Below are 11,875 nucleotides of genomic sequence, written 5' to 3' on the forward strand. Positions count from 1 at the left end.
GCTAAAAATCAATACCAAAATATACCTAAATGGAAACAATAGAGATGAGATTTATCTCTTTCCACCCTGAAAATAATGTATATATAAAATAAAACCATTAAGAAAGGAACTAAACCCAAATTTGAATTCCAATATAACACACACTTTGATGTGAAACAAAAAAAGTGTAGAAAAACGCTCAAGTTAATACAGGGTCATTATAAATTATTGTCCCATCACAGTTGGCGTTGAAAACCCACACAAATTTTGGCCGCCAGCCTCGTAAAGTTAGATAAACTAGTAGATAGATTTCCACTACCGTCGGTAGCGCCACCTACACTCATGTTTAGGCTTGCGGCACATTCAGCTATGGCACCAACGTGTAATGCGATCATTTATAATGAGCCTGCACATACATAGTTGCATGCATTACAGACAACTTTTTATCAAAACCTGACCAAAGTAAAGAAATTTTACTTTTACCTTTTTAGCTGAAGCGCCGACTTTACTTTTCTTTGTACCACGAACTTTCTTCATTCTATTCTTGCGTTCTTTGCGCTGCTTACGAGTTTGTTGTTTCTTTTCAAACAAACCATGACGTGCAAGCCTATGTTTTGGTTCAAATTTCTTAGCAAAATCTAATGTGTCATAAAGTAACGCAAAACCTGTTGATTTGCCACCTCCAAAATTTGTACGGAAACCAAATACAAATACTACATCAGATGTAACCTAGAACAAAAAATTTAATGCTATAAAGAATAAATAAAGGTAAGCTCAAAAAACGCCTATGAGTACATTTTCTAATTTATTCCTATACCATTTATACAGGGTTATTATAAATGATTGTAGTCCAACTAGGCGTAAAAACTGAATGTAAAATTTATGGCTGCCGCTCCATATAAAAAACATCAAAATGATGTGAATAAGTACACAGCGTTCACACACAGGAAACAAAACAACTGAATATTTTTAGAATTGGTTGCAAAACAACTCAATATTTTTGGATTCAATCGTTAATTTAAAAAAAAAATCCAAAAAACGACAATGACAGCGACAAAAATTGACAGTTCACATGAAATCGGCAAAAATTTTATAACATGGGCATGGCCTGCTTCGACTACAATCATTTATAATAAGTGATAACCCTGTAACTACCAAAAAATATTTTAATTTTATTTTATAAATTTCTATTGGAGGCGTCTGGATATGCGACCTTCATTTCATCAAAGACATTTACAAGGGCTTTTTTCATTTCTTTGATCAAAAGTGATCTTGTTCTGTTCATATTCAAAACGAGAAAACAAATTTCAAATTGTTTGTTAAAATTTCATCCCAATTAAATGACAAACAGTTGCACCAACTAGTCATAACAAAAATTACTATCAGGTTAGCCTACATAACGCGTTTCCAACTGGACAGTTGCAACTGGCACCAACTGTATACTGTATCTACAGTATGTCCCCGGACTGAATTTACAAGAGGAAACAATTTTTTTTTTATTTTACGTAAAAACTTCAGAGGTATAACTTTTTTTTTTGTTCGACACTGTCAGAATTTGGGAATTTTCTCCTATGTGAACGGATTTTGATAAATGTCACCACTTGTCAAAACGAAACGTCAAGCTAATTTTAAAGATTTTAAGCGATTTGAAGCCTTTAAGGGGCTCGTCGAACAAAAAAACGTTGTATTCAACTCGTTCGTGTGTCAATTGGGCTTTTTTGGCACTTGTGGGCCTTTAAAACACTCGTTTCAGTCGCGTTTTAAACTGGTCCACTCGTGCCAAAAAACTCCAATTTACACAAGAACTCGTCAAATAAACTACTATTGGTTCATCTGAAACCCCTATTTCCGTTATTAAAACCTCAGTATTGATACACTGTATTCTTAAATTAACATTTTTTGTTGAAATTTGGACTTAACTTTTATGTTATAAATTTTATTACAATTGGCCTGGTTTTTTAACAAACAACTTATTACTGTTTCAAAATGTTGCCTTTAGAACAAAGAATTTATTTAATCCAATGTTGGACCAGTTTTGGTCACATAATAAGAAAATTTAATGAAAATTTTCCCAATAGTTATGTATCAGGCATGGGTGTTCAGAAGCTTAAACTTTGATACAGGGTTGAATTATGTACAGAAAACGGCGCATAGTTAATACGGGATGATCAAGAAGAACTGTTTAAGTTGGTAACACTGGATCGTATTTTAAATCGTATAACAGGAGTAACTTCCGGTTGTTGGTGGCTTGTCGTTGTTAATGCTATACCTATATCAGATATTTGTCAAATAAACCAACAAAACATATCCAGTTACAGTGTTATAAATAACTAAATTAAAAAATTTTCTTAATTGTACTGCCAACTTAAACAGTTCTTCTTGATCACCCGGTAGAATAGTTTTATATTCAATTATCATTTCACTTTTTCAAAAAAAAAGGAAATATTTTTTCTGCATCTTCTTTGATTTTAATGTGAAGTCTTCCTCTGTGTTGAAAAAGACGTTTTCATTCAATGTAACTTACAGGTCTATTTTGTAACTTATCGTTAAACAACTATCCGTCCGATAGTGATGCTCGTTAAGCACTGGTCGCTATTGAACTACAACGATTTCAGCATATTTGGTATTTCTTAAATCCTATCGTTATGATTATAATTCGATAACCATCGTTATGGCAAAAGTTTACAATTTTAGGTTGGATATTAGCACAACGGCCAACTTTATAGTACCTATATGTTCATGACAGTTCATGTACTTTTTATGTTTTTTACTGTCACTACTGCGCAAATATATATTCCGATTAATCACTAACTAATGAGGGATCCTTTAGTAATGATGATCGTTGAGAGTTACAAAATAGACCTGTTAATTAACCATTAGATATTCTGTTATTAACCCTTAGATATGCTGTTATTGACCTGTTTTAATTTCAGGTATGACTTTCTGGCTTGACATAATAACCTTTTCTCTCAGCAAGACGACACAACTGAATAATACATACTTATAATATACAAAAGAAATACTTACTTTGTACATTTTGGCTAATTTTTCCCTGATATCTGTCTTTTTAACAGAAGGTTGACCTGGATGTAAGACGTCTACAACCATTTGTTTGCGACACAACAATCTGTTGGTCATAAATTTGCGAGTACGAATTGTTGCTGTACCTTCAGTCTGAAACATGTTTAGGTTATGTTGAAAACATGCTATACCAAGAACGCCTTAAAAAAAACTGGGACATCTCTTCGCTGTTTTAGACAATAAAAGATCACAATTTATTTCATCGTCTTCGTTTTATGAACACAATATAACAAAATAATGTTCTTTAATTACATTAGATATGAACCATGTTCCGACATTATGAAAAATCACATTAATCGATGTATGACTAGATTATTGCAAATTATATTTATACAGATTTATTTTCACTACAACAATTCACATATTTCTATTAAATTTCCACAAAATAACCGCAAGATGACCAAGATTTTAAAAAATAAATTTACGTACCATTTTGACGGTAACATATACAACCCGAAAAGAGCGACCTCTTCCACCTTTTCGAATTAACTTAAATAACGACAAATACAAATAGCGACTTGTAGGTTAAATGTACCAGCGTACAATAGAACTTCTGAAAATATTGTACAGTCGTGGGCATTAAATCTTATTTGCAGCGTCATTTTGAAATTTCCCGCTACTGTCACAAATTAAAAAAAATTCCTGCTTAATTAGGGCCAGTCAATAAAACGTCAATCAAAAAAAAATTGTCAAAGTTTTATTCTAAACATTCAAAATTATGGCCCCAATGTCGTATTTTAACAGAGTAAAAATTATTTCGCTGATAGAGACGGATGTGTCAGAAGTTATGGTGGCAACCCAGGAGAGATTTCCAAAAAGTTGAGAAGACGTTGACAAGACATCGATTTATTAGAGATGTCACCTTAAATAACGTACTGTACAACATGCACTTTTTAAAAACAAAGTTGACCTCTTCGAGGATTTTTCTCAGAAATTAATACAATTTTATCAAATTTATTCCGAACTTTACGAACGTACTGTATATTTTGAGCTTAGCCCTTTTTTTGTAGAGGGGCATTTCGTATTTTCACAAGGGTAATGCAAAGGTAACTAGATGACAATCATTTTGTTCCATACTGTATACAAAATACGTGTGTTAATTTTAACCTGTGGAAGAACTCGCCAATTTATGAAACTTTTCCCTATGTAATACATTTTGCAAAATTCTCAACAGTTGTTTGTTTGTAACCATGAGAATTTCAATTTTTTCTATAACAATGTAACTTTTTTGACAAGGTTCCGTTTCTATCACAACAGAAAATTTTCGCCCTTACCCATAAGCGGGTATACATTTTGATGGCTAATTTATTCAATATTTTGAATCAATTTTCAACGCAGTTTCGTAAAACTCAAATAGAAAAAAACGTTTCATTTAACAAGCTCTGCTACGTGCTAAAATTAACACACGCATCAGCGGCGGCCCTAGCCCTTTATCAGGGTAGAGCGAGATTGTCTTTCGGCGCCCTTTAGTCGACAACTTCGAATCAATTATAATTCAGTTTCTGGTAATAAAATAAAAATATTTTCAAAAATCGGATTTTACCACCCCTTACCACCTGGCGCCTAGAGCGATCGCTCTTCTCGCTCTATGCTCTACCCCACGGCCGCCACTGACACGCATTTTAGATATGGCCTATAATACAGGATGAGTCAGCTAAAACAGGTCAGTGGTATAAAACAGAAACTAAAGAATAATTTGAATTTTTTTTTGTGGTAAATTTAATGTGTGGTACACTCTCATTTTATGCACATTTTTTTAGGAGTCTATGATAACCCTGTTAGGAGATATTAATTAAAACAAGACAAGAAAAAAATTGTTGTACAAATTTATGTAAATACCTACCTTTTTATATTCAGTTTAAGAAGATTTTTTTTAAAATAATGTTAGTGCATTTGTTTTGGTAAAAATTAAACAGATTGCTCAAAATAAACCCTTATTCTCAAGAATTATTCTAGCCATGTTGTTTGCATTCAAAAGAATCAAGTAGTGATCCTGTTGTCTTTTGTTTTGAATAAATGAGCAACATTGCTGAAATAATTCTTAAGAATAAGGGATTATTTTGAGCAAATCTGTTTAATTTTTACCAAAACAAATGCACTAGCGTTATTAAAAGAAAATCTTCTTTTAACTGAACACAAAGATATAAATTTGCACAAAAAATGTTTTCTTGTCTTGTTTTAATTAATATCTCCTAACAGGGTTATCATAGAATCCTAAAAAAAAATTGCATACAATGAGAGTGTACCACACATTAAATTTACCACAAAAAATTTTCAAATTATTCTTTAGTTTCTGTTTTATACGACTGACCTGTTTTAGCTGACTCAGGCTGTATATATATAATTCCAGCATTTAGTTTACTGTTTAAATACTGACAAAGAAATGACATATATAACATGAGAGGATTGATGACAAAATGTAAGTAAAGGCCATATCATGAATAGTTCTGTGGCAAGGACATAAATAAAAAACATAGGAAGCATAATTATTACAGGACAATTTATTTCCATATACATATCTATTTTTATAAAACGTAAAGGTGTATATCAATGTAAAATCCATACATTTAAAAATACAAACAGCAAACTACTCATGTATAAGGATCTTTTTAATCAATACAAGAATATATTTTTAAATGGCAATGTATACACAGCTACAGTTGATCAATTGTTGATATCCTTATAAATATACTGCATAACACACTTGACTTTCATAAGACACTTTTGAAAGACAATGGCACATGTTTCATAATATTGCAACCACTATACTAAATAATTTTCTAAAAATTTAACTACAATTAAAATTTAGATGCTGTGTCTCAATTAAAGTACATACCTCATTTTAATTTTTTGAAAGCAATTCAAAAACACTTTTAATTTGTTCATTTACAAACTGAAATGAAGTAAGTGATGCACATAGTTGCTCTAAGTATTTCGCGATTATAGTTAAGAAGAAATAGATTCTCATTCAATCCAGAAATTATCAAACATTCAAATTAATTATTATATTGTACAGTGAATTTATATATCTATACAAATTATACAAGAATCATTGCACACTTAATATTTTGTAATACGAGTGCATGAGGTATCTAATTAGGAGACACTACTGCATAAATATTGCTATTATACAACTCAATATTTTTTACTTAAATGTACATATCTAAAATTATCTTGTCATAACCCAACAGTTTAAAAAATCAACAAATTTAGAAAACTTATAAACACTATTAAAAATTAAACTAAAAACTAGGAATGCTTTAAGTAATATTGTGCGGATATTTACCCTTAACAAATTTTCTTTTAAAAATGCCTTTAGACTTATCTGGTTTTTGGATCGTTTTTGAAATACCCTCCAATCTAAAAATTATGTTCAATTATAGGAGTCAGATTTGGCAGTCTTAAAGAACACAATAATTTGCGTAATCATTATCACATATTTTTTTTTAATGAACTGGCATATGATATTTGTTTCTTGAGCAAGGATGAGTTGGTTAAGAATATGAAAAAATATATTGAACATGATGAAACCGAAATTCTATATAAACACAAGAAAATTATATAAAATACTCCACTATCGTAATATAAACACTATACATTGTTGCAAAGTTACCAAAGGGGTGTGATATACGCGTTACAGTAAATTTTAAATACATAAAGTCCTACCCTTCTTTCACTCTTGTAAACTGTATCAATCTCGTGAGCATGCTCATTATACAGGGTATTTGCTTCTGTTGATGCATTGTTGGTGAATCAGGACAGTTACTTTCAAAATCAAAGGCCACGCGTTGTGATACAAAGGTTAGTAAAGTAACCAAGTCCATTTCAAAGCCTCTGTGTTTCAGTTGATCACATAATGCCTGTATAAACCATGATCCGCGAGTGGTATTTCGCCAAGAATAATAACCTGCAACATTAAATTGAAGCAAATTACCATACTGCACATATATATTTTTTGTAATATGTATAATTAAAAAAAAAGACCTTTACTCTCAAGTTTTATATTAAAATTGTATTAAAAGCATCAGGGAATATACCAAGTTATACGTTTTTTTAAAATACATTTATCTTTTATCATGATTATGTTATCTTCAACCACAAGTAACGCGACTCATTAGTAAAACAAATGGCAGCACCATTACCTTTTACTGTTGAATATACCACTAAAAAATCTGCTTGTGCTGGAATCCTGTAAGAATTAATATCTAAATGACCATCTGTTTCTGTCCTTGACATGACCACTCCACTATCCAATTTATCTCCTTGACAGGCTTGCATAAAAAAAATTTTTGGTTTCCCTTAAACAATAAACAGGTAATTACTTCACCTCCATTTTTTTTTCTGTATGTAAAACCTCCTAAGGGGATCATTCACGAAACCCGGTAAGGCTTCAAAACCGTGATAACTGATATTGTTGAAGCATTGCATTTGCTGTTTCGTTAACGATTTGCAAATTATCTGAGTTTCGTGAATGACCCCCTAAGTTATTAACAAAAATAGCTATTTGTGCAATAAGTTGGGAAATGTAATTTTTGCCCGTATTAGGCATGGGATTTTTGATCGAGACGTTAGTCGAGATCAAAAACATGCCGTGTACGGAAAAAAATGGATTTTCTACGTATTGCACACATGATTTTTTCTATTGGAGTTTGGAAAATACATAAAATTTGGATATTTTTAATATTCTATTAATTCTTTCTAAATTAAAAAGTGAAATCAAAATTGTTCTGCTTTCGTTACCATAGAGAAACAATTTAGTAATGAAAAATTGTGAAGGCGTTTAAGCTTTTCTCTCAATTAAATACCACTTTTTACGTTACGTATCCCAGGAAACGACCAAAATTGAACTTTTAGTGTTGAAATGTATTTTCGCCCTTAGTAGGAAATTTTTCACTTTTCCTAACTCAAATTAGTATTACATACAATGTTAAAGTTTTCCAAACTTCAGTAGAAAAACAAACTATCGGCCGATCAAAAAGTCTATAGTGTGCGGCCAGTCTACAAAACAATCTCGCACGTTATTTTTTTAAATTTTTGTACGGAAGCTCATTAGAGGTAAAGTCAAAACGAAACATGACATCACGTGGTTTGCGCAGAAGACGAATGTAGATCAGTTGAATCCAGCTTACGTATATGACAGTGGCGGAGTCAAAAATTTTCTTTTGTTTACGCTATAGAGGGTGTTAGGAGAATGTTCTGAAGATGAAGATAGTTTTTAGTCTTCTATTAGAGGTTCTACAACAAAAGTAGATGACCTCGGTGTAGAATTTCTTTTATCAAATGAAGAAAATTGAGTTTTGGTTTTGCTTCTGTTTTTGCCCCTAAACTGACGACTGTATGATACGCCTCTGTCAGCGGTAAATTGGAGAGCGCGCATCATAAGCTCCGCCCTTTCGTTTTGACTTTAGCTCTAATAACGTTAACATTTTTCGCAAGATAGTAACATACCAGCTAGAGTGGGGCAGCGGTCTGCAGAAAAACTATTCCATAGAATATCCGGTTTATACTGAGTGTCCTTTGCATAAAGAATTCCAGTATCACCATGCGTTAGCACAGAAATGCACAAGCAATCACAGTTACTGTGATCATATTTTGCAACTAAAAAATAAGTAAAGAATATAACATACCATTAAAAGAAGTAACGGGTGATTTTTTTTTTAATTTGGCGTCGAAGTAGGCGTTGAACTGTCGATTGTGAACGCACTATACAGGTTACGGATCACGGATCAGCTGTTTAAATCTTACGCTTTTACACGAGTGGTGCGCTCTCAATCGACTCTCCAACGCCTACTTCAACGCCAAATTTAAAAAAAAAAACACCTTTATAGTCGGTTGTAAAAAAAATCGAGTAGGTACATCATAAAAATGAAAAGCACTGAATTTTCCTATTTTTAACGCACGTAAATCTGGCTTTTCTGCCTTTTAATGGCATGCTTTTTCAAATAGGTTATGTGTGACACAAGAAATGACGTAAGAAATTAAAAAGTTTTGACATTTTGCTTGTCTCGGTAACCTTAACCTCAAAATTGACAACAAGGATGAATTAAACTATAGAAAATTTGATGTACTCGATTTTTTTGCAACCGACTGTACATGTACAGTTAATTTCAAAATTATCGAGTACACCTCAAAAATCAAGAAGTCGATTTATTACAGTTTTTTCCACATGTAAACATGCCTTTTTGAAATTTGAGCGTCATATTTTTTATATAGGTTATGTAAGTTTGACAACATAAAATGTCGCTGATATTTTAGAACACCATATTAGTATCTGTTTTATCCCCTGCACGATGCTCTTCGCGATGTTATAATACCGAGCTACCTCTGGGTCGACCATCCTTCTTCTAATTTGGAAAGAATGCGCATTTTCGCGTTTTCGGTTAGATTAGGCATTTTGTTTGTCAAAATTGACATTGATCATTGACAAAAAATGTAAGTGCAATTCATACTGTAGAAAATTAGGTATACTCTATAATTTTGAAATTATCTGTACAATGGCTGGCAATAAAAACTACCCATCACTTTTCTGTCACGTCAAAGTCCAAATGTGCAATTAATGCTTTAATGACACTGACATTTAAATGATGGCTAACCTTTTTTGCCGGCCACCGTAAGTAATGTCCTTTCAATAAAAATAATTTCATCTTTTAAGGTAATGTGTATTACATTTATAATACACACATATTTATATATAATATTAAATTCATTCAATATAAAATTCCTAACTTACAAAAGTAGGTCCCCAAATTCGCAAATTTCGTTCCTGCCGAATTGCGTGGTAGGAATAAAGAAAACAAAACAGTGTATTTTCAATTTTAATAAAACGATTTTAAATAAACGTTATTCTAATCAATTCTATTTTTTTGGACACACGTCAATGTGACGCTTATTTAATGTATCTGTCACAATAGTATTAATGGTAATGTTAATGTTAGTGTTAGCCAGAATGTTAATCTTCAGAACATTGGTGAAACGTTCAACCGTTCACAATAATGGTGATGGTGATGTTAAGGATGAACTGGAGTAACATTGAAAAATGGCGAAAATTTTCCATACAAGTACAGTTTTATAGCTATTAATATAACGAGAATATTATGCGATTTATAATATCGAGGACGGCAAAGTGGTTTTTTGCAACTTGAGTCAACTATAGTTTATTATGTATTTTGTGTTGTATATTTTGATCACATTAATTCCGTTTTTTGATTAATGTTATAGCACTGGGCAACAATCTGATCGACATTCCCTCTTCCGCCCTAGCAATATTTACCAAACACAGTTAGCGAGAAATTAGCCATTTGCAACCGTGACCAGGAATTTGCTGCCTTATATTTTTGAGATATCTTCGGTTTGTCACCAGAAACCACACAGCCACCAACCTAACCAAATTTATGGCAACCTAGTAACGAATATCCCTAAATCCTAGGGAGTAATTTATTTTTGACACGTTTATAATATCGAACGATCAAATTAATTTGTAATTGAGTCATCCATGTATTTTTTGAATCTGTATGTCTTTTGCGATTGATATGTCGAGATGTAACCTGTGTTGCAAGCTGTGTTTATGGAGCGTGGAGTTGGATAATTCGATTACAAATTAACTTGATCGCTCTTTATACAGGGTTATTCTAAATGATTGTAGTCGAAGTAGGCGTGAAAACGGAATGTAAAATTTATGGATGTCGCTCCACATAAAAAAAAACATCAAAATGATGTGAATAAGTGAATACACACACATGGGAGTTAAATTGGGTGCAAAACAACTCAATATTACTGGATTCAATCGTTAATTTAACAAAAATAAATAAAAATCTCATCACCGCACTTTTCACCTGAAAAATGACAGTGACAGCGACAAAACTAACAGTTCACATGAAAGCGGCAAAAATGTAATAACATGGGCATGGCCTACTTTGACTACAATCATTTAGAATAACCCTGTATAAGACTTTTAATTTATTTTGATAAAATATATCTATATCTGTTATCTTATTTACCTGAGTCAATAAACACTTAATTTACTGGTCAAGATAAAAAGTATGTAATCTATAACTCTAGAGCATTATCTTTCAAAAATATACCTTACTCATATTAATTTTTCTAATAATGTTTATTGTTAATGTGATAAATACATAAAAATAAAATAGAATAAATCTAAATTTATTTACCTTGTTTAATTTGCCGTTCAATATCATGATATTTTAAGTCTTGAAAAACAATCACTTCAAAACCAAGTTTCCTTAGAACATCATCTAAATTTTTACGATCTTGATCAGTGCCTGTTCTTTGTTTTAGATTAGCAATATCAAAAAATTCGTGATTAAAGATTAGGGCTAAACCACGAGATTTATGACTCATGTTATAATGTGTAGCATATTTTTCTGTTGTCATACGAGCGAAGTTATTGCCATAAATGATGCTATAATACATTGGGAACATTTTACTAAATAATTTCAATTTGGCTTAAGTCATGAAACTTACTTAGTATTGCCCAAGGCATCTGGCAATGCATCATTCTGATCCTGTTCAAATCCATTTTTCGAATCTTTTTCGTGATTGTTGTCTGGTAAATCAACATTCAAATCCTTATTTTCTGCAAACGAGTCCTCCATTGCTAGAAATTCTGAATTTTGCACAAATTTTATGTAATAAAATCACAGCGTATACGCGTCTCTCATATCACACAAGGAAATAACGGAAAACGGCGAAAACGCACAATAAGCAGATAAGATTATCTACACAGGTATGAAACTGAAACAAAGAAAACGAATTGTAGCTCCAACATTACACTTAGGTAGTTCTAATGTCAATAATG

The 11,875-nt window shown here is 31.9% G+C and overlaps 2 protein-coding genes and 1 long non-coding RNA gene across 6 annotated transcripts in view; 1 reads left to right on the forward strand and 2 right to left on the reverse strand.

Moving 5' to 3' along the window:
- Positions 1-3,648, reverse strand: part of RpS24 (ribosomal protein S24) — an 84,528-nt gene extending 80,880 nt beyond the window's left edge. For 2 of the 3 annotated variants that reach the window (XM_069036719.1, XM_069036718.1), the window contains exons 1-3: positions 3,490-3,648; positions 3,007-3,153; positions 463-708 (exon numbers count right to left, since the gene is read on the reverse strand). In XM_069036719.1, the coding sequence (XP_068892820.1) occupies positions 463-708; positions 3,007-3,153; positions 3,490-3,492 (396 nt within the window). In that variant the 5' untranslated portion in view covers positions 3,493-3,648. Of the gene's footprint in view, positions 1-25; positions 67-462; positions 709-3,006; positions 3,154-3,489 lie in introns of all 3 variants that reach the window. The other variant, XM_069036717.1, reaches the window with a different exon arrangement.
- A 1,895-nt stretch (positions 3,649-5,543) lies between these two features.
- On the reverse strand, positions 5,544-11,840 carry LOC138122444 (caspase-1-like). Of its 2 annotated transcripts, XM_069036710.1 has the most exons (6): positions 11,542-11,835; positions 11,229-11,479; positions 8,509-8,658; positions 7,203-7,358; positions 6,727-6,967; positions 5,544-6,420 (listed from the first exon to the last, which is right to left on the reverse strand). In XM_069036710.1, exons 1-6 carry the CDS (start codon positions 11,670-11,672, stop codon positions 6,321-6,323), a joined length of 1,029 nt encoding a protein of 342 aa, XP_068892811.1. In that variant the 5' UTR covers positions 11,673-11,835; the 3' UTR covers positions 5,544-6,320. The 2 variants fall into 2 exon arrangements, with proteins under 2 accessions (XP_068892811.1, XP_068892812.1); XM_069036711.1 differs by lacking the exon at positions 8,509-8,658 and having other exon boundaries at positions 11,542-11,840.
- Positions 9,350-11,097, forward strand: LOC138122452 (uncharacterized). The gene is made up of 2 exons (XR_011156507.1): positions 9,350-9,670; positions 10,279-11,097. It is a non-coding gene; the product is annotated as an uncharacterized lncRNA (long non-coding RNA).
- Positions 11,841-11,875: the final 35 nt, after the last annotated feature.

The sequence above is a fragment of the Tenebrio molitor genome, chromosome 1 (genome assembly GCF_963966145.1).
Source record: "Tenebrio molitor chromosome 1, icTenMoli1.1, whole genome shotgun sequence".
Taxonomy (NCBI): Eukaryota; Metazoa; Arthropoda; class Insecta; order Coleoptera; family Tenebrionidae; genus Tenebrio; species Tenebrio molitor.